General features: G+C 38.4%; 1 protein-coding gene across 1 annotated transcript in view; it reads right to left on the bottom strand.

The window, feature by feature from the left end:
* Window positions 1-18271: 18271 nt before the first annotated feature.
* The window catches only part of LOC105221040 (homeobox protein araucan), a 30858-nt gene continuing 27421 nt past the window's right edge, over window positions 18272-21708 (bottom strand). The window contains 6 exon segments of the mRNA XM_011197688.3: window positions 18272-18759; window positions 18893-18985; window positions 19077-19435; window positions 19437-19637; window positions 19640-20352; window positions 20556-20908. Of these exon segments, the coding sequence (XP_011195990.3) occupies window positions 18952-18985; window positions 19077-19435; window positions 19437-19637; window positions 19640-20352; window positions 20556-20908 (1660 nt within the window). The 3' untranslated portion in view covers window positions 18272-18759; window positions 18893-18951.

The raw sequence follows: 21708 nt of genomic DNA, 5'->3' as shown, positions 1-21708 counted from the left end.
GTTCGCCTCCATACGATATAGAGGAACTCTTTTAAAATTCTGCCTCGAGAGTAAAATTTTAAATTTTGTATTATGCCCAGGTCGAAAAGTTCGATTTATGTAAGGAAATGAAATTTTACTTCTATTGCCAATTAAAGAGTTTAAGGTATGGAGAACTTCGAGTTAAGGAAGATTGAGTTATGGAAGTTCCACTGTATATTTCTGGGTGACACAAACAAAACTATAATACTCTCTTTAGCAACTTTGTTGCGTGTTGCATATATGTATTTAAGTAACTCTATTGTTCAATAAAATTTAGCTGTCCGAAAATCGCAAATCTATGAAAACAATAGCAAAATCTGTTTTCATGCCACAACATAATTATCGTTGGAAAAATTAAACAGTAATGTTTCACAATAATTATATTGAAGAATTGGAAGAAGGAAGGTTTCGAAGGAAATTATGTTTATTAATGAAATCAAATACTGATAAAAGATTTGTTGCTTTGAAATGATACTTTTTAACCCTACTCTTTATTACTTTACTCGTGACATTATCATCCAGTGTTTGCACTGTCTAAGGTTAATCGTGTACCAAAGCATTCTAGTCATGAAAGTTTTGGAAAGTTACAACGCTAGACTCTTTGTAACGGATATGTTTTGTTATGAGGGCTTGATTTTCGAAACGTAGAAAACTTCGATTAATGAAATTATAGATGGCGGCAATAGAAGTGATGCCCTGCTTCATTTTCCATCAAAATAATGTTGTATCTACAATAATCGGATTATTGCTCAACAATATTAGCATTCAACCATTTTTCTTCTCATTTGCAACTATTTACATTTAGTCATACTTATTAAAGCGGCTATAATCCACTCCACGAGGTAGCTCATCTCTCTAACCAGCGACTGAATGCAATGCTAAATATTCACATGCCCTCACATGCAGACTCATTTCAATATCAACAACAAATATAAATTAGAAATTTTTTCAACAGGGTGGACATAATTTTTTAAATTACCAAACAATGCAAAGCAATAAAATTAAATGACCAACAACGAAGCTACAACTCAAAAAAATCAAATAAAACCTGGAGTGATTGAAACTCAACGGCGGTTTGACGATGGCGACACTCGGGAAAGGTATGCACCGTAAGATAATAAAGAAAGCCAGTGGATGCAGAAGAAGAAGAAGAAGATGGAGCAGGAGAAAACCTAATCAAATTGATTAATTTCATTTGTGTTTTCTGACGTGCGAGCATTTTACAATTGAATTGATTTATTGCTGCGGCGACGTTAAATAGACGTCAAATTAGTTGATGTTGTGTGGCAAGCAGCGTTTGCGCTGTTGGTGGTTGGCTGGTTGACGGTGCTGCCACATGCCTAGTAGTTGCGGTTAAGCGCCACACCGTTGGTGGCGCTCACCAAACAAATGAGTAAACAAAAATGAGAAGATGCCACCACTTCCTTTGCGCTTAAGCCGTGATCTTGGTGCAAGTCGATATTTGTGACCTCTGTGAGACAATGGACCTGCCAGTTGGCGCTTGCATTTATCGCATTTATGGGTCGTAAATGTGCAGCACTGACACTGATTGTCTCTGTCGCAGTGGTGATTGAAAATCAACAACAACAAATATATGTGGATATTTAGCGATTAATTTTTGTAGTTTACGAGCAACTACATATTTTTACACCCCTCACTGCTCTCCATCGCGGGCCCTCCCTGGCGTTTGGCATAATGAGTTCGCTTGTTTGCTGCAGCACAGCGTTGTCTTGTAAATCAAATTAAAATTATTCAAATTATTATTGCGGTGCAGTCATTAAATATTTACGATGGGAATTTTTATGTACTCTCACTACAATGGTTGCGTAATTTCATTGAAAATATCTTCGAAATCTTCATGAGTTCAGAAATGTTGGAAAATCAATTACTAATTGCATTCCGATCGATGAACATCGAGAGTAATAAACCAAAGAAACATTACAATGCATTTAAATAACGCTCTTGCCACACTCCCCTGTGTCCGCCCAGCCCCACAGCAAAAGCGAATTAATCAAATTGCAACTGTCAGCGACAATCGAAGCGGCAATTTGTTTCATAATCGCAAATCAAACGCTTGCAATATGCCACAAATCGACGCAGCCGTTAACGGCGCGACAATTGCAGTTGTTGTTGGTATTGTGGCAAGCGCAGGCAATCTATAAACTCCTCTATATAAGCTTATACACATATGTAGGCCTAAAGTCATTTAGATATGCATAAATATATGTGTTTGTATGTGTGTAGGTGCTTAAGTGTTAGAAACGCGGCGTGGCATATTAATTTATCAAGTGGCGATATTTGAACAAATTGTTGCGAATTTAGCCGTGGACACAGCAGTGATTTGTTCAAACACCTCACAATCGCATAACAACAACTTATCCGCACACACTCCGTCAATATACTCGTACGCAGATAAACAAATACAGCCACAAACGCATAGCGACATTCTCTCGTAAATAACTTGGCTTAGTGCAGTCAATTGGCCGGCAATTGTCTGTTGTAACTGATTACTTGTCTAATGGACTGTCAGTTGGTGTTTTGGCCCCTTTCAATGGACCCACGCATTGTCGATAAATTTTAAATGTTGACCATTAGCGCGAAAGTGAGTTGGCGCTTGAAATTATATACTCGTATGCGATTACATATGTACATACATACATATATTAATTTATAAGAAAAAAATCCTGCTGAGGCGCTAAAAAGTCCAAATTAGCACTGAATGACAAAAGTGAACATTATTCTTTCTTTTGATAACACAACTCTACTATTCTAGTGGTCTACTGAAGGATAATATTTTGTAAAGAGAGACCTTCTAAATATGTTTACTATATTCAAAGGAACCTGTTTCGTGAATAATAAATTATTGCAAATTAAATGTATTGTAATGAAAAGAAATTGGTTAGTGCCTCTATTACCTGTTTTGTCATTTTGGCGTAACTGGGCCGTTTCCAGGAAATCAATCTATTATCTTACATTTCTGCAGAGTGCCTTTAAAACAATATTTTAAACTTTCACTTTGTGTCCACCTACTACAGCTAATACCGAAATTTGTTTACAAAAAGAAACAAAGTGGGCGGAGCAACTCGGTACGCAAACTTATAGCTAAAAACCCTTAAATGCTTAAATTTAAAAACATCAAAGTAATAACAAATTTAAGTTAAATGAAAAAGTAAGAGTGTATTACGGGGTTCATCCCATGTGATGGACTCAAAAACAAATTTGTTATCGTGAATTGCTTACCTAACATGTCTAGAAAGGGATTTTTAGAAATTCGAAGTCGTTTTAAAGAACAACAGTGAGAAGAAGGAGCTGGAAACTTTGAACTCGTTTTTCTCAAAACTGTGTTCACACTTTCCTCCATGGTATCTCAAAAACGGCTTGACCGAATGACTTGAATTGTATTACTAATCAAAAATTCCAAAAAATTCGAAAACGCAAAATTCGTAATTTTCAATATTCGTATATTCACTTGATCGTAGTGCGTTCCATGCATTTAAGCTTACAGATTAAAACGCCGCTAATTTCCGATAAGCCGGTTATAGCCCAATCGATGGTAGCGCGCCAGTTCTCTCTTTCCCTCGCTGTTCGGCGCCAGTTGGAGATCCCAAGTGTAGCTCTCCACCTGGTCCCTCCAATGGAGTGGAGGCCTTCCCCTTACTCGGCTTCCTCCGGCGGGTACTGCGTCGAACACTTTCAGTGATGGAGTGATTTCGTCCGTTCGGACAACATAACCTAGCCACCACAGCCGATGTCTTTTTATTCGCTGAACTATGCCAATGTCGTCGTATAATTCATACACCTAATCGTTCTTTCGTCTGCGGTATTCACCGTTGCCAATGTTTAAGGGACCAAAAATCTTCCGCAAAACCAGTCTCTCGAAAACTCCCAGTGTCGCCTCATCGGATGATGACATCGTCCACGCATCTGCACCATATTTCCGAGGATAATATTGTTGGTGTTGTTGATGCCGGTTCCCATGTATACGAAATTATCGACGACTTCGAAGTTATGACTGTCAACAGTGACGTGGGAGCCAAGAATGCGCTGACTGTTTGTTTGATGACAGGATATATTTCCTCGTTCAGCTCCAGACCCATTCGCTTCGCTTCCTTATCCATGCGGGAAAAAACAGAACTAACGGCAGGGTTGTTGCTGATCGATTGATATCAATATCATCGGCGTACGGCAGCAGATGTACACTCTTATAGAAGATTGTACCTTCTCTATTTAGATCTGCAGCTAGTATTATTTTTTCCTGCATCAAGTTAAAGAAGTCACACGATAGTGAGTCACCTTGTCTGAAACCTCGTTGGGTATCGAACGGCTCGGAGAAGTGGAGAAGTCCTTCCCAATCATAAAGGAGCTTTTGGTGTTGCTCAACGTCAACTTACACAGCCGTATTAGTTTTGCAGGGATACCAAATTCAGACATCGCGGCATGAAGGCAGCTCCTTTTCGTGGTTTCGAAAGTAGCTTTAAAATCGACAAAAAGGTGGTGTGTGTCGATCCTCTTTTCACGGGCCTTCTCCAAGATTTGGTTCATGGTGAATATCTGGTCAGATGTAGATTTCCAGGTCTAAAATAGGACGAGAATGATAGGGTCCGATCAGTTTCTTGACAGTGGGTTTTAATATTTCACACGGTACGCTCGAAAGAACTTTATAGGCGATATTTAGGAGGCTTATCCCACGGTAATTGGCGCAGATTGTGGCATCCTTTATTCATACTGTGGAAATATATCTTAATAAATGATAATAAACAAGGCTCTACCTATTTTCTGGTGGTATATAAAAATTCTAAAAAATCACTAAAAACTGGGCATCACATGGGATGTTTAAGGGACCAAAAATCTTCCGCAAAACCAGTCTCTCGAAAACTCCCAGTGTCGCCTCATCGGATGATGACATCGTCCACGCATCTGCACCATATTTCCGAGGATAATATTGTTGGTGTTGTTGATGCCGGTTCCCATGTATACGAAATTATCGACGACTTCGAAGTTATGACTGTCAACAGTGACGTGGGAGCCAAGAATGCGCTGACTGTTTGTTTGATGACAGGATATATTTCCTCGTTCAGCTCCAGACCCATTCGCTTCGCTTCCTTATCCATGCGGGAAAAAACAGAACTAACGGCAGGGTTGTTGCTGATCGATTGATATCAATATCATCGGCGTACGGCAGCAGATGTACACTCTTATAGAAGATTGTACCTTCTCTATTTAGATCTGCAGCTAGTATTATTTTTTCCTGCATCAAGTTAAAGAAGTCACACGATAGTGAGTCACCTTGTCTGAAACCTCGTTGGGTATCGAACGGCTCGGAGAAGTGGAGAAGTCCTTCCCAATCATAAAGGAGCTTTTGGTGTTGCTCAACGTCAACTTACACAGCCGTATTAGTTTTGCAGGGATACCAAATTCAGACATCGCGGCATGAAGGCAGCTCCTTTTCGTGGTTTCGAAAGTAGCTTTAAAATCGACAAAAAGGTGGTGTGTGTCGATCCTCTTTTCACGGGCCTTCTCCAAGATTTGGTTCATGGCGAATATCTGGTCAGATGTAGATTTCCAGGTCTAAAATAGGACGAGAATGATAGGGTCCAATCAGTTTCTTGACAGTGGGTTTTAATATTTCACACGGTACGCTCGAAAGAACTTTATAGGCGATATTTAGGAGGCTTATCCCACGGTAATTGGCGCAGATTGTGGCATCCTTTATTCATACTGTGGAAATATATCTTAATAAATGATAATAAACAAGGCTCTACCTATTTTCTGGTGGTATATAAAAATTCTAAAAAATCACTAAAAACTGGGCATCACATGGGATGGTCCCCTTAAGGAAAACTACCGACAACTACACATACCAGTATCTACTACTGGTTCTTCCTATACTTCAATTTCAGTTTCTACAAAATGTACCAAAATGTACCAAAATGTACCACAAATCAAAACTTCCCGGAATCTCACATAGAAGCCCTCAATAACTTCATTGCATCAAAAAGTTTCTCCTCGAAAGCAACGAAATTGTGGTATATGCAAGAATTAACACATCTACCAGCATATGAGTTAAAACCACTAACATAAAAGCAAAAGTTACCAAGAAACGATATTTTGGATGTCTAGAAACCATTGGCTCAAAATCCAAATATGAAGAATTTATGTAGACAGCGTGGAAAAAAGATATTGTTCCAACAAGCAAATATACGAACACTGCTAATAAGGACAGTGCGTAGCTATGTATATATTATATGTAAAGGAGCTCACCGATCCACTTAGTTCTTCCAAAAGTTATACCTTAACAAACGAGAAAGTATCAGAGTTTGACTAAAGTGCTGAAAGACATAAAAGGTCGTAAAGAAAAATCTGCAAGATTTAAAAAGTAGGTACCTATCAACAAATTAAGACCTTTCTAAACTTCCACCTCCCTTCTTTATAACTATGGAGGGCGATCACATGTGATACAACTCTAGTAGACTACAGGAGTTTCTTAATATGTAGTATGAAATTTGAAATTATTGACTTGTGTTATTATAAAATTTTATGCTTAAATAATAATCAATTTCTATAAAGCTCTTGACTTCGTTATAGCTTGGCTATAGCAAGTTCATTGCTGATTTGGCCAACAATAAAATTTCACCACCAAAGAGAAATCAACAAAAGCTTAAAATTAATAGTTAAACATGGAAATTCGCAAACTATGAAAACGAAATCATTAATATGTACATAAATACAAAAGAATTCTGGTATAATTCACTATTAAAACCAATTAAAAACAAAGAGTAATAAAATTCGTGTGTTCCAATTAATTTACAAACGCGAACGCGAAAATGCGCTCGTGAATTTGCAAAATAAATTCAAATTAATCTAAGAATAGCAATAAAGAAACATCGATAAAAATGCCGATAGCAATAAATGTACAGCTATGCGGACCGCAGTGGGTGAGTGACAGGCAGCCGGGCGGCGACGGAGGATCTGACATTCAAAACTCAAAGCACGTCGCAGTGGCGCATGAAAAACATTAAAATTTCTGCAAAATAAAATCTAAATTAGCTGCTAGTATGTGGCAGGTTTTTAGTTTAAGGCACACACAAAGAAAACACTGTTTAGAACGCACCAGGTACGTACCACTAGGTGGTGGTGGCGTTGGTAGGGGATGCGAGTTTACATGCAATTTGTTAATGCCGCCTTAAAGAAATTAATATCAACATAAAAACAAATTTAATATTCAACATTCCTCCATTTAAGCCCTTAAAAAGCGCAAACGCTAAAAAAAGACGAAGAAGAGCTTGAAGAAGGGACACAGCGGGCATATGAAAGAGTGCAGCTTGAAATTCGGGCGGTTTGTATGTGAAACTCGGCCAGCCGGCAGACTTGATAAGCGAAAAACTCAAAACAACAAAAACAGCAAACTAAGTAAGCAAATGAGCAGCAGAAGAAGCTGCAACAAAACGTTGCATGTGCCACAAATGCGGTTGCCGGTCAGTATGGACTGTGTTACACGTATCCCCGGTGGCCACTGCTGTTCGACATGCTGCTTAGCATGTTTTAATTATTTTCCAGGCTTTTGTTTATAGCTGTGGCATGTCTGTATGTGTGTGGCAAACATATATGAATAGTTGAATAGTTGAAGCGCTCTGTACGTTGTTGGGAATAAAAGTTTTGTGAATTTCTTTTTTCTGGTCAGCGAAAGAAAAAAGTTGTACAAACCGGCTGTGGCGCGGCCAGTTCATCACCTTTGGCAGTTGTGGCATTTGTCCACAAACAAACACACACACACACATAGAAATCAGCTACATGCCACTTGTTTCTTAGCGGCACTCGACGCGCTGCGGCAGCGGTGGCGCTTGAGTGACGGCGAGGCGGACAAACAACACGACGGTTTGACGGCTCAGCGCCCGCGGGCCACTAATGAGTGTTTTGTAAAAATTGCGCCCGAATGCAGTTTTTCATATTTTTCACTTCACCGATATACACTTAGTACAGGAGTATGTGCAACATGCCAAAACACTTGCTGATGCAGCACTCAGCTCGTCTTGCCTCACAGTTAATAATGCGGCACTTGTAATGCGAGCGCTTGAAACTTGCCGCACTCAACTGTGCCGTGCATTGGGTCAAAAGGGTTGTTGACTGGTCGCAATAACAGCAACAAAGCAAAGAACAACTATTGCAGCTACTCCACCGAAGATCGCTTCGAACTGCCAAAGTTTGTTTCAAAATAACTTCAGTCGCCAGACGGCTGCTTACTTTTATGCACCGCTGTTATCAAACGACAAGTTTTTGCACACTGACCAATGACCGCTGCTATTTCAATTACACTTTCTGTTGTACGCAGCAGCTGAATGGCCTTGTAAAGTGCATCACATGTGGTGCAGCTTCGAGACAGCTAAAAACACCAGATACACCACCGTCCGTAAACAACTTGTCAAATTGGTATGCAGCAGCAGCAGGTACCGGTTAGATTACCGATAGAATTTATTTATTGATATGCAATAAGAAATGAAGACACAACTTTTGTGTCCCCAACTGAGAGACCCTACTATTTCTTTGCATCCACCAATAGCATGTCTGTATGATGCAGCTGAATGGCCTTGTAAAGTGCATCACATGTGGTGCAGCCTCGAGACAGTTAAAAACACCAGATACACCACCGTCCGTAAACAACTTGCCAAATTGGTATGCAGCAGCAGCAGGTACCGGTTAGATTACCGATAGAATTTATATATTAATATGCAATAAGAAATGAAGACACAACTTTTGTGTCCCCAACTGAGAGACCCTACTATTTCTTTGCATCCACCAATAGCAAAATCTATGTATGTCAATCATTGTTATACTCGTTTGTCCGGTGGATTCCACTCTCGAATTCCAAAAACTAACGTCCATGCAGATAGGCCAGTTTTAGTATATCGTTCCTTAGATTTATCGGTAGTTGAAAATTAGATACTGTCATTGTTGGAACGCTCGTAGATAAACTCTAATCATTATAGAAAATATCTTTGATCGATTTGTCTGGTGGTAGGATACCACACCCGACCAGAAATAATAGTCTTTGGTTCGTTGCGTTGGAAGGCAATAAGACATTTTAAAGTTAAGTCGTCCTCATTCCCCTGTTTTACTATAGTTTTATAGAAGAATCACTCTGTTATTCTGATTCATTTTATCAGCCTTTCTAGAGAAACCTAGCACCTGTCTTTCCTATAAACATTTTTGTCGATATTTTAAAGATCTATGATCATATGGTTCATACAAACAACATTTTCTGCATGGAATTATATTTGCATTAGAAAATATATGGATTATTAGTAATTGAAATCATATTACACTAAATCTATGATGGCAAGATGGCTTCACATTTAATCACTTTTTACCGAGTTGTTTGGAATCGGTAATCGGTCATACTCAAGGCATAACGGATGTTGACACCGTCCACACTTGTGATCCATAAAGCAGAACGAGAATGATGAGGGACTTGTAGAGTTTGGCCTTAGTTCGCCGAGAGAGTACTTTACTTTTCAGATGCCTACTCACTCCAAAGTAGCACCTGTTAGCAAGAGTGATTCTGCGTTGATTTTCAAGGCTGACATTGTTGTTAACATTTATGTTGCTTCCAAGATGGACGAAATTATCTGCATCTTCAATGTAATAACTGTCAACGGAGACGTGTAAGCCAAGTTCCGTATACTTCTTGTCCTCGTTCTCTACCAGAACCATACTTCTCGATTCGGACTCAATCGGTCCTTAAATGTGATATTGATGAGACTTTTTCCATGGTAATTGGAGTATATAGTATTATGGGGTCTCCCTTTTTGTAGGTATTTCAGCGAACACTCAGATTCCAATAATCGGCCATGCTTTCGTCCGTCCATATGCTGTAAAGAAGTTGAATCATGCCCCTTGACAATTCTTCGCCGCCATGTTTGAATAGCTCGGCCGGCAATACATCGGTAAGTACCATCTTCGTTGATTGGGGTATTGAGTTCGCCATGTCCTAGTGTTATACATTTACTAACATTCAGCAGGCTGCAGAAGTGTTCTCTCCTTAAATTCAGTTTACTTTTGGCATCTACCGCTAGATAACCCCTGGATTTCTTGAAACCTTCTGTTAATCGCCGTATCTTTTCGTTGAATTTTCGAGCATAACCCTGCTGCTCACGCATTTTGGCCTCTTTCTTCTATGCCAATACCACGAAATTTGCCAATACATCTATGTATAAACCTTAAGAGTCATATAAATATTCTAAAACACTTCCTCTGAGTTAAAATTGATATCAAGAAATTCGTAAAGCAAGAATGACTAACAGCCGGTTTCACGAAAGTTTTTAATGGAAAATTAAGTTCCATTTAGTTTTAATTTTAATTTTTATTTAACTTTGCACTTAAATTTCCTGCGTTTCACCATTATTGACATTTGGCATCCAAAAAATTAAAAGGCAGGGATGTTAGTAAGAATAACAGCTGATTTATGTAAACAAATAAGTTGAATTTCTTTGTCAAAATGGTAAACAAATGGGAATTCAGCTGATAGAAAAGCGTAACCATGGTTACATATGACACTATTTAAATAATATTTAAATGGCAAAGCGTGACCGTTTAAATAAAAATTAAATCAAATGGTGAAACTGAAATTTATTATTTTTCACTTAAATTTGTTTCGTGAAACCGGCTGTTAAAGTAATATTAATAAATTTACTTCATTTCTGACGTTTCCACATGCACACATATGCATAAAATATATTTAATAAACAATAGAACATGAAATTTCCATATAATTGCAATCCATCAAATTCGCTCATCTTATCTACATCTGCACGCATCCCTAAGCTTTTCTGAATTTTTCTTTACGCACATGAACATACATATGTAAATGTGTATGTGTATATTGAAAATTACTTAAATATCTCTGACCATTAACGCCATTTAATTGACAAACACTCAAGCAGCTGTGAACATTTTTAAGAAAGCACACAAGGATTCACACAAACACAATCATCTACACTTTACTCTTCTGTTGTAAATATATGTGATAACAAATGTGTGTTACTATATGTGGATTTTAAGAAATTTTCACATATTTTCAACTACGTTTTTAAGCACTTTTCTCACAAATATTCCCAGACAATTAGAAAATTCCTTCGTTTTAACAAATTTCAGAAAAGGATGCAATTTATATTTTCTGAGAGATAAAGACAATTTGTGCGTGTAATTTTAGAGAAATTCCATTCTTTCAAGCATACATACATAGAAATATTTACACATATTGTACATAGATATCTGCAGTTGTGACGGAAATGCTTGTGTGTGAACTTCGAGGACCTTAAAAGGCTTAAAGTTAAGAGCTTACATAGGTTATATTCAATAAAATACATATCTAAGTATGCAAATATGTATATATCAGAATACATACATACATTTATGCATATTAGTAACTAAAATTTAAATGTGAGTGAATATCTAAGAGAGTATGACTTTGCATATGAAACTGCCTACATCGACTACAGTGTCATCGACTTTGTTGCTTTCTGAAATGCACAAACAATCTTCTGGCAAACTTAGATGAGTAAGTATGAGAAACTAAGGTATACCCATACGTACGGGTAGAAAAGTAGACAGTGGCATGACCAATAGTTTGAAAAAGGATTATTATAATTAGATTATTATAATTATTAGATTAGCTTAGTAAATTCGAATAGTGTAAATTCCAGAAGTTTTTAGCTAGAAATCTACCGTAAGTATCAGAAGTCCGAAATTGTCTTGCAACAAAAGAGTTATCGAAAATTCTAAATGAGATTTTAGGTTGACGCTTTTTTGTCTTTTGAATTTCGCGGCTATGTATAAAGCGCTACAGAGCTCATATCTGGCAATACTATACATCTAATACTAACGCCGAAATTCGCGTTATTTTATAGTTTGCCTTCGTTAAAGGCAAATCCGCTAGAGAAACGTTCCATGAGATTAATGCGAATACCCATCAAATCATGGAAAACATCGAGTTAGACTGGCATGTGGCATCTCGTGATATCGCCCTGGAGATGGGAGTTAGTTACCAAACCATTTTAAACCATCTGCAAAAGCTGGATACACAAAAAAGTTGATGTTTGGGTGCCACATGATTTTACGGAACGAAAGTCGACCCATTTTTGAAGCGAATGGTGACTGGCGACGAAAAATGAATCACATACCACAATATCAATCGAAAACGGTCGTGGTCGAAGACCGGTGAATCGTCCCAAACAGCGGCCAAGCCGGGATTGACGACCATGGAAGGTTTTGCTGAGTGTTTGGTGGGATTGGAAGGGAATCTTCCACTATGAGCTGCTCCCATATGGCCAGCCGCTTAATTCTACCATCTATTGCAAACAGCTGGACCACTTGAAGCAGGCGATCGACCAGAAGCGTCCAGAATTGGCCAACAAGAAGAGTGTAGTGTTCCACCAGGACAACGCCAGGCAACACACTTCGTTGATGACTCGTCTGAAGCTATGAGAGCTCGGATGGGAGGTTTTAACGCATCCACCATATATCCCGAACATAGCGACAAGTGATTACCTGTTCCTGTCCATGGCGAACGCCCTTGGTGGTGTAAAGTTGAACTAAAAAGAGGCTTGGGAAAAGTGGCTGTCTGAGTTCTTCGCAAATAATGATGGTGGCTTCTACGATAAGGGTATTATGAAGTTGCCGTCTAGATGGAACCAGATTATCGAACGAAACGGCGCATATTTGAACTAAATCCGATACTGTAACACTTTTTATAAAGCATTGAATAAAGAAAAAAAAGTGGCAGATATTTGTCGACCTAATATATGGTATAAAATATAATAAAATAGTTTGAAGCAATAATGTTAATATTGTGCGTAGGGCTTGGGACCCACCACATAAAAACACCCCCCAATGAAAAATCTACGAAAGCCTCGGATGAGACACCCCCTTTTTTATGACGACCCCTACAAACGTTTTAAGGATAATGATATAAGGGCATACACCTGGAATGTCCGGACCCTTAATAGGGAAGGTGCCTCTGCCCAGCTGGTTGATGTCCTCATACGACTCAAGGCTGACATCACCGCCATCCAAGAAGTGCGATGGACGGGACAAGGACGGAAGAAGGTGGGTCCTTGTGACATCTACTACAGCGGCCATATAAAGCAGCGCAAATTTGGTGTTGGATTTGTGGTGGGAGAGAGACTCCGTCGCAGAGTCCTGGCATTCACCCCGGTGGATGAACGTCTAGCCACAATCCGCATCAAAGCGAGGTTCTTCAACATATCGCTGATTTGCGCCCACGCCCCAACGGAAGAGAAGGACGATGTGACCAAAGATGCTTTCTATGAGCGCCTAGAACGCACCTATGAGCTCTGCCCCCGCCACGATGTAAAAGTCGTGCTTGGCGACGGAAGCAACAACCGTGCCGTTTGTTCTGCTTTTTCCCGCATGGATAAGGAGGCGAAGCGAATGGGTCTGGAGGTGAATGAGGACAAGACGAAATATCTCCTGTCATCAAGCAAACAGTCGGCGCATTCGCGTCTTGGCTCCCACGTCACTGTTGACAGTCATAACTTCGAGGTCGTAGATAATTTCGTATACCTGGGAACCAGCATCAACAACACGAACAATGTCAGCCTCGAAATCCAGCGCAGAATAACTCTTGCCAACAGGTGCTACTTTGGACTAAGTAGGCAATTGAACAGTAAAGTCCTCTCTCGACGAACCAAAATCAAGCTCTACAAGTCGCTTATCATTCCCGTCCTGCTTTACGGTGCAGAAGCTTGGAGGATGTCAACATCAGATGAGACGACACTAGGAGTTTTCGAAAGGAAAATTTTGCGCAAGATTTATGGTCCTCAGAACATTGGCAACGGCGAATACCGCAGACGATGGAACGATGAGCTGTACGAGTTATACGACGACATTGACATAGTTCAGCGAATAAAAAGACAGCGGCTACGCTGGCTAGGTCATGTTGTCCGAATGGACGAAAACACTCCAGCCCTGAAAGTGTTCGATGCAGTACCCGCCGGAGGAAGCCGAGGAAGGGGAAGGTGGAGAGCGACCTGGTTACACTTGGGATCTCCAACTGGCGCCGAACTGCGAAGGAGAGAGAGAGATGGCGCACTATCGTCGATTCGGCTATAACCGGCTAAACGGTTGCAACGCCAATCACATACATACAATAATGTTCTTCATAGCCTAAATTCATTAAAAGGTCTTTCAATGCTGTCTATTAACGTTAATCAATTCAAGTAGATTCTCCATTGAGTCTAAATAGTTGTTCTTGGCTTGAGTAAATTCTTGCAAATTAATTCATAACGGACACCATTTAAAGGAGAAATGCACTCATTAACTTTTGTAAATGAAAATAGCTTAGTTCGGCTTGGCGGTTATGGAATTAATTAATATTAAGATCGCACTATAAAATTAAATCGCTTTATGCAGATTTAAAGTTCATTCAATTTCTTTGACGGAAAGCTAAATTCAAATGTTTTTTTGGAAAATCATAATTAATATGATTTCAAAGGTAAATTCTGAATCAAACATCAACTGAAAATGAACAAATTCTATGACTTTCGAAACCTAGGTGGAATCGGTTAACCTAAACACTAAGTGTATTTTATAAATCTTTTTCTGTCATGATCATCATTTTTATAGGATTAAAGATAATATAGAACTAGAGTCAGAGAAAAGACAATTGGATTTGTAGCGTTTGGTTATACTGGACAGAAAAAGTGGAGTCCTTTACCAATATTTTTGAAATACAGTATGTATATTTACATAGACAGTGTATTATATAGACCGCATGTATCTCCCCCTACCTACGCCACTACATGCATATCACATACAATATTTCTACAGACATCTACAGATCAATCGCCTTTGTCCTCAAGAACCAGCTTCAGTTAGTCCTTTCTTGCAGCTTATTCCTTTACATGCAAAGTATTCTTGCTTTAACTGGTTGGAAATATAATTTATTGTTGTTGCTATTGTATTAGCTGTCTGTCATGCATGAGTATTTTGTGTTACTGTTATCCAAGTCCTTTGGCTAACTTTATGTCTTTGGCAGTTGAGATGCTTGCCTGTGACAATGGCGCTAGAGCGATACATTTTCAACACATTTCCTTGTAGGCAAATTAACAACAACAACAATTTAATGTTTAAGCAACCACTTAGCATATATGTATGTACTTATATATGCCTAAATCAGACTTGACGCAGATACATTTCGCCAACTTTAACAATTAATATATTGTGTATGCTTTACTATATATGTATGTAGGTATGTAAGAATATATGTCCTCGACTGCGAATTAAACAGTAGCAGTTGCAGATACTCAGCAGACATGTTGGCACAAACAAGCTCTAAATCAAACGGCTGCTTATGGGTGTGTAACTGTAGTCCGCCAACAGTTCTGCTTATATAAATGTATAAATATTTATATATATCTCTATATGTAGACTACCGACTAACTATCGCAGAGTCTTGAACCTTCACATGGCTATTATTTGCTCACGTGCTACTGCAAATCTGCTTCCTTTCAAGCAGGGCAACATTGATAACTGGATGCATATATGTATGTATACATATATATGCATATATACATATACAAATCACACCATTGTTACTGTCATTGCTGTCACCGCCGCCATTGTCAATGTCATTTCCGTTTTCCAAAACTCTAACCCCTCCCTCCACAAACAGCACTATGCAAATGTGTATGTATATATGTGTGTGCCAAATATCTATGTTATTCGATTTCTGTGCATGAATTTTGAGCTTTAAAGTATTTTCGAGGTGATTTAATGCTACTCAAGGCAATTCATTGTACCGCTAGTTAAGCCGTTCGGATTATGTTGATTTCTGATATTTATCGGCTCTGAAGTATTTCGTACATGTGTCTTATTGAGCAAATGTGTATGCTTGCATAAGTACAGAAACATTCATAATCCTCTATGCAGTAAATATTTGTAGTATCTAAGTATCTAAGTAGTTTTGTTTAATCGCAAAGCCTTTGAATTGTTGCTATTGCTATTGCTGTCTTAGGTGTGGCTCCTAAGAAACTCCAATGCAAATTCGTGCCGAACAAGTTTGGGGTTAATAAAATAGCGATTATGTGTTATTTACTTAGCTGGTATGGATAAATTTCAGTAGCCAGCAAACTGTGCGGATAAATTGTGTTTGCATAAAATTAGTTTAATAATATTTATATAAGAGTTTCTGATTTGCTGATTAACGACTCGTGTGATTTATTGAGCGCTGCAAAGTCAAAGAGTTTCTAGACAAATATTTATTGAGTCATTTTGCTTTATTTATAGGCCTTGATTGGATAAGGTTTGATTAAGGTTTGCGTTTGTATGATTCAGATTATTTTGAAAAATTAATCATTGTATAGATATTGTATTATCATGCAATAGTTTTACACCACCATAAATGAGGGGTTAAGGTTGGTTGTTCCTACTTGCAATAGGTAGTATTGTGTTATTGTCAAAACTAGATATTTCAATAAAAGTAATTATGCTGATATGTTACTGTCGTTTTTTTCGAGTGTGATACACCATTCGTAGTTTCCAACATCTCGAAATTATATCCTTCTGCTTCAAAACAAGGCAAACAGTCACTAAATTTCGATTTCAACGAGCCTATTTTTGAGGTCTAAGAACAGTGGGCTCACTCTGTATTGCAATGCGATCTCCTTAGGGTGCCAAGAAACACGTGTATCAAGTTTCATTAAGATATCTCAATTATCAGTCAAGTTATCGTTAGAAGTGCAAAGTTCATTTCAAGGCTAAAATTAGGCTAAATAAATTAAATATTATAGGGACTGAAGGGGATCCTTCTATTCACCTAGAATTGCAATTGAGTGTATTGTTATTACTTTGAGAATCAATTCATAGCATTACAGAGTCCATTTTCCAAAAACAATTATTCGAATTAACAATAATGTTTATAAAGCTCCGGATTGTATCAATTTTTGCATTTGTTTTGTTTGTTTTGATTTTTCAAATTTTTTGATCGGTATTGCCTACTTATACAAAACATATCCCTAAAAAGAAAAAAAATTGTCATGCGATAGCAATTCGGAGTCCCAAATGATTATGGCATCGCATTTGATTTTCGAATCCCAAGAAAGTCCCAGTATCACAATTTTGCCGAACTTTTGAACAAACTACATGACCGATATGATCTACAATTTATTTTGAGATCTATAAAGAGTCAGTTTTTGCTTATAAGCAAAAGTACACGAAAACATGTATTTTTAGGGTTAGATCTAACCACGAGATATTAAGGTTCAATTTTATTAGGAACGAATCGAAATTTACAGTATAAAATGGACCTTGTTTAAGTACCCGTGAAGAATACTCAGCTTACTTTAATTAATCCGAACTCATAAAAAAAGTGTGAAACATCAATTATTCTAAAATGATTTTTAATATAATACATAGAATAGTAGCTACAATTTATGCTTACCTCCAAAGTTAAGTGATAAGTGTGTAGTATAGAATACCCAATTGTTTAATGTACTAATAAATCTACTATAGCATATCTGTCGGGTATGAAACCCTGTTTATTTTTATAAAAAACATATTATCTGCAACGTCATTCCGAAGAAACTAATGCAACCATAGTCATTCAACCGAATTTGAATCAAATTCTCAAGTTGAACCAAATTGAACCATATTCTCAACTACGATCAATTCTTCAAATATTTCTAAAGGTGATTCGAAATTATGACAAAATTCTTTCCTCTATTATTGGCTTTATTAGAACCAAATCACTACTAACGGTTTCGCTCACTTAAAAAGATGTGTGTAATAATTTAAATAATGCTGGTATATATAAAGCTAAGAGCCTGGAACGAACTCAGTTTCGGATAACTATTCCAAAATCTTCTTCTGGTCCACAGAGTCCAAAGATATGTCAACTCTTTCATAAAATGGAGAATGCGTTAACATTGAAGTTTACAGTGTATTTCTGGATTTTGCTAGCCAAATCTAATTTAAAGATTATATTTATATATAAACTTAAATAGGGACGTTGTTAAATTCAATTGTATGTCCAAAATATATAATAGTGGTAAACGATTAAATCCCTCGAATCAGAAGAGTTTTTGTTTTGAACTATTTTCTGTTTTGTAGATATAATATAAACAAGGTGAATATAAAGAATAATCTGAAAAATACTTATTATCGATACTCACCCCTCCAACATATTCCAAATGAATAAAAAACACTTCTCATATATTTTCTTACTTTTATTTCCAATGGATTTTTAATATAATGTATTAAATATTAAATTAGGTTAAATTGGTATTAAATATTGTTACATGTGTATGTGTTTGTATTTGTAATGTATGTATATTTGCACAATGTGTGTGGGTGTATGTACTAGTAGTACAATACAGATTACACTCAAAAAGTAAACTAACAAGTTGTCAGTAGTTTATCACAGTCGAAAATTTTACTTAACGCTTACATATTAGTGTTTGAAAATGTATTAATGCAAGTAAAATGTTTTTCCCTTTTCAATTTGCAGTTAAATGTTTGCATGATTTCGAAGCTTAACTAGCTTTACACTTATGACTAACTAAATGTAGTGCCGTTTAGTATTTATTTTATTAATTTGCTCAATATTTTAACATTTTAATTGTTAATCTTAGTTCATTTAATTTAGTTTTACTGAATTTTCATTACATACTTTTCAGTTTATTTATATTTGCACAATGTCCCAGAAGTTTGAAATAAAGAAAAAGTCTGTAAAGAAAAAAGAATAAAGGTGGAAATATTGAGAAATAATAATTTAAAAAATTGTATTTTAATTTTTTTTTATATTTTATTGTTATTATTTTTTTAATAAACAGTTAATTTTTAACGCAACCCTACCCACCTTACTGTTAGAAGATCTCAAAAGTCATGCTATGATTTGTCTCCTGAGTTTAACAGCTCTTAAACGGGCGATACAAAACCAGCGAGTTGTTGGCTGTCGAAAGAGAGAAAGCAGAGAGAATACATATATTTACAGTTAAGACATGATCAATTGCAATTCACAGTGAACTCCTCGAACCACTCACCTTTTATACGCCGCCTTGTATGGCGAATCCTGCGGCTGTAGACGTGGCGAATCCGTAGAGCTGCAACTGCTCGAACCGCTCGAGCTCTCATCACGTGGCGAGTACTCATCGAAACGCGTCGAATAGTTCATTGCATAGCCATGCATACCATTAGCCGATCCATACGCGGAACTGCCGCTCATACCTAAACCTCCAGCGCCAACGGTATTACCATTACTGCGATAAGTAGCGATCGTAGGGATTTGCGAAGCGGTAAGCAAAAGGTTCGCCGCCACGCTCTGCAGCTTCATATTCGGCGGAGTTTGGGGTGGAGTATCGGGTTGGGCTTCTGGAAACCCCATCCCCCGCTGAGCCGCTCCGTACGGATGATGTGGTGCGCTGGTGTTGTTGTTGCTCGGGCGCATGTGTGTTGGAGGTGGATGTGGTGGGGCCGAGACTGCCGCCGGTTGAGCCGTAGTATTTGCTGGGATACGCGTGCTGATAGGGATGATACCGTTGCTGTTGTTGCTGTTGATAATGTTGTTGGTGTTGTGTTGGAGATTGGAGTTGTTGGTGTTGTTGCTGTTGCTGTATGGGGTACTGTTCGTAGTATGTAGCTGCTGCATTGTAGCCCCTAGAAAACCCCCGTAAGCTGTGGTAGGCGGCGCCCGCGAGAAGGCTGTGCCGGCGCCGTAATTGCTCATCATCATATGTGTTGCCGGTGGTGGTGCTCCCAGCGCTGATGGCTGTAGCATCTGCTGTTGCTGCGGCGGCTGCTGTGACAAACCCATATGGCTGCCCATACCGCTGCTGTTCATGTGCGCTTGCTGCATTGGAAGCTGTTGCTGCTGCAGCTGCTGTTGCGCCTGGCCCATATATGCTGCCGCTTGTGCTGGCGGTGGTGTCTTGCAGGCGACTGTGTCGGCCAAACTCCAGATTTTGGGCTTGCTTGCTGGAATCGGCACGCCACAGTCCCGGCTCAGCTGGTTTTTTGAATCGCTACCATCAAGTTTGTTTATGTTGTTGTTATTGTTGCTGCCGGGCATGCCACCAGTCGTATAGCCGCTGGCTGCCAATAGTGCCTGCTGATGCTGATAGTAAGCGGGATGTTGGTGATGGTAGGGATGGTAGCTGTGTGAATGGTTTGATGTGCCATCGGAACCATGATAGCCGCCACCAGATGCGCTCCCAATACCAGCACCGGGAAAGCCAGTACCTGGATTACGGAGTTCATTCGGATGTGGTCCTAACGATTTTGACTCATCATCCTGTAGATCGTCATCATCCTTTTCAAGTTCTGAGGGAGTTAATAAGGTAAAGTTCGAATTAGCTTTCTGAAAGCTTTGTGGTTCATTGAATGAAGAATTTAAATGAGAGCTGTTCAGTAAATAATATACTGTATTATACAAAATTTTAATAACGTAATAATATAGTCTATCACTTTAAAATATTATTACTCTTAGTAAGAGGTTTATGTAATTAATCATAATATTCCCTTACCTTTTCGTTGACCGCAACCAATACTTCCGCTATGCATGCCTTGTGATATCTTCTCATTTTCCAACTCATCCTTTTCCTTCTCTTCATCGGAAACCATCGCCTCATCATCATCATCTGTACGATTCTTTGGCTCCCAAGTCATCTTGTTCTCTTTCTTAAGACGTCGTCGTGCGTTCGCGAACCATGTGGAGACCTGTGTCAACGTCATCTTCGTAATGATGGCCAACATAATCTTCTCACCTTTGGTAGGATAGGGATTCTTTTTGTGTTCATTAAGCCAAGCTTTGAGTGTGGCTGTAGACTCACGTGTTGCATTTTTTCTACGTGCAGCTAAGTCGTAACTGGGACCGTAACTAAAATAAGACAAAAAAGAAATATTGAAACTAGTTTTCAAGCAAAGCGAAATTATATTATAGATAGATAATGCCTATATGTTATAATAAAGAGAACCGAAATTCCTCTCTTCAAGCGAAAACGGTCTTGGTTGAAAGCGGCGAGCCGGTGACCAAGCCAGGATTGCCGGTCAGGCAGGTTGTAATGGTTGTGAGGTGGAAGATGGAATTACTACAAGCTGATCCATACGGCCAAACTCTTAAATGCATTCTTTACTAGCAACAATTGGACCCTGCGAAGGAAGTAATCGTCCAGAAGCGTCCGGCTTCCGGAAGCCGCATACATCGAAAGTGACTCGTCGGAAGCTCCGGGAGGTTCTTATGTATCCGGCTCATAGTCCGCACCTGGTACCATGCGATTTCTAACAGTTCCTATCTAAGCCGTGTGATTTTGCTGATGAAAAATACGCCGCATGAGAAGTTTCTTAAAATCGAATGTCCCAATTTTTAGCCAATAAGAACGAGGGCTTTTATGCGAGTAACATTATGGAACTACCTTCTAAATGGCAACAAGTTATCAGAAAAAGGTCCATATTTGGATTTAATTTTACTGGATCTAGTAAACAGATATGCAACGAAAATAGTCAGAGTATATAACTAGTATTAATAGTTTTGTATTTAATGTTGAAAGTAAATTTTTCTCTTCATAAACAAAGTCTAATTAAAGTCTTGCCCCAGCGCTTCGCTAATTAATTTTCCACGCTGTAGTAAAATCACGAGAGAAAAAATATCCTTTATATTCGCTTACACAGCGAAATGAC

The sequence above is a fragment of the Zeugodacus cucurbitae genome, chromosome 4, assembly GCF_028554725.1.
Source record: "Zeugodacus cucurbitae isolate PBARC_wt_2022May chromosome 4, idZeuCucr1.2, whole genome shotgun sequence".
NCBI classification, from domain to species: Eukaryota; Metazoa; Arthropoda; class Insecta; order Diptera; family Tephritidae; genus Zeugodacus; species Zeugodacus cucurbitae.
Note: the sequence above shows the minus strand (reverse complement) of the source record. Positions and strands in the feature narration are given on the sequence as shown.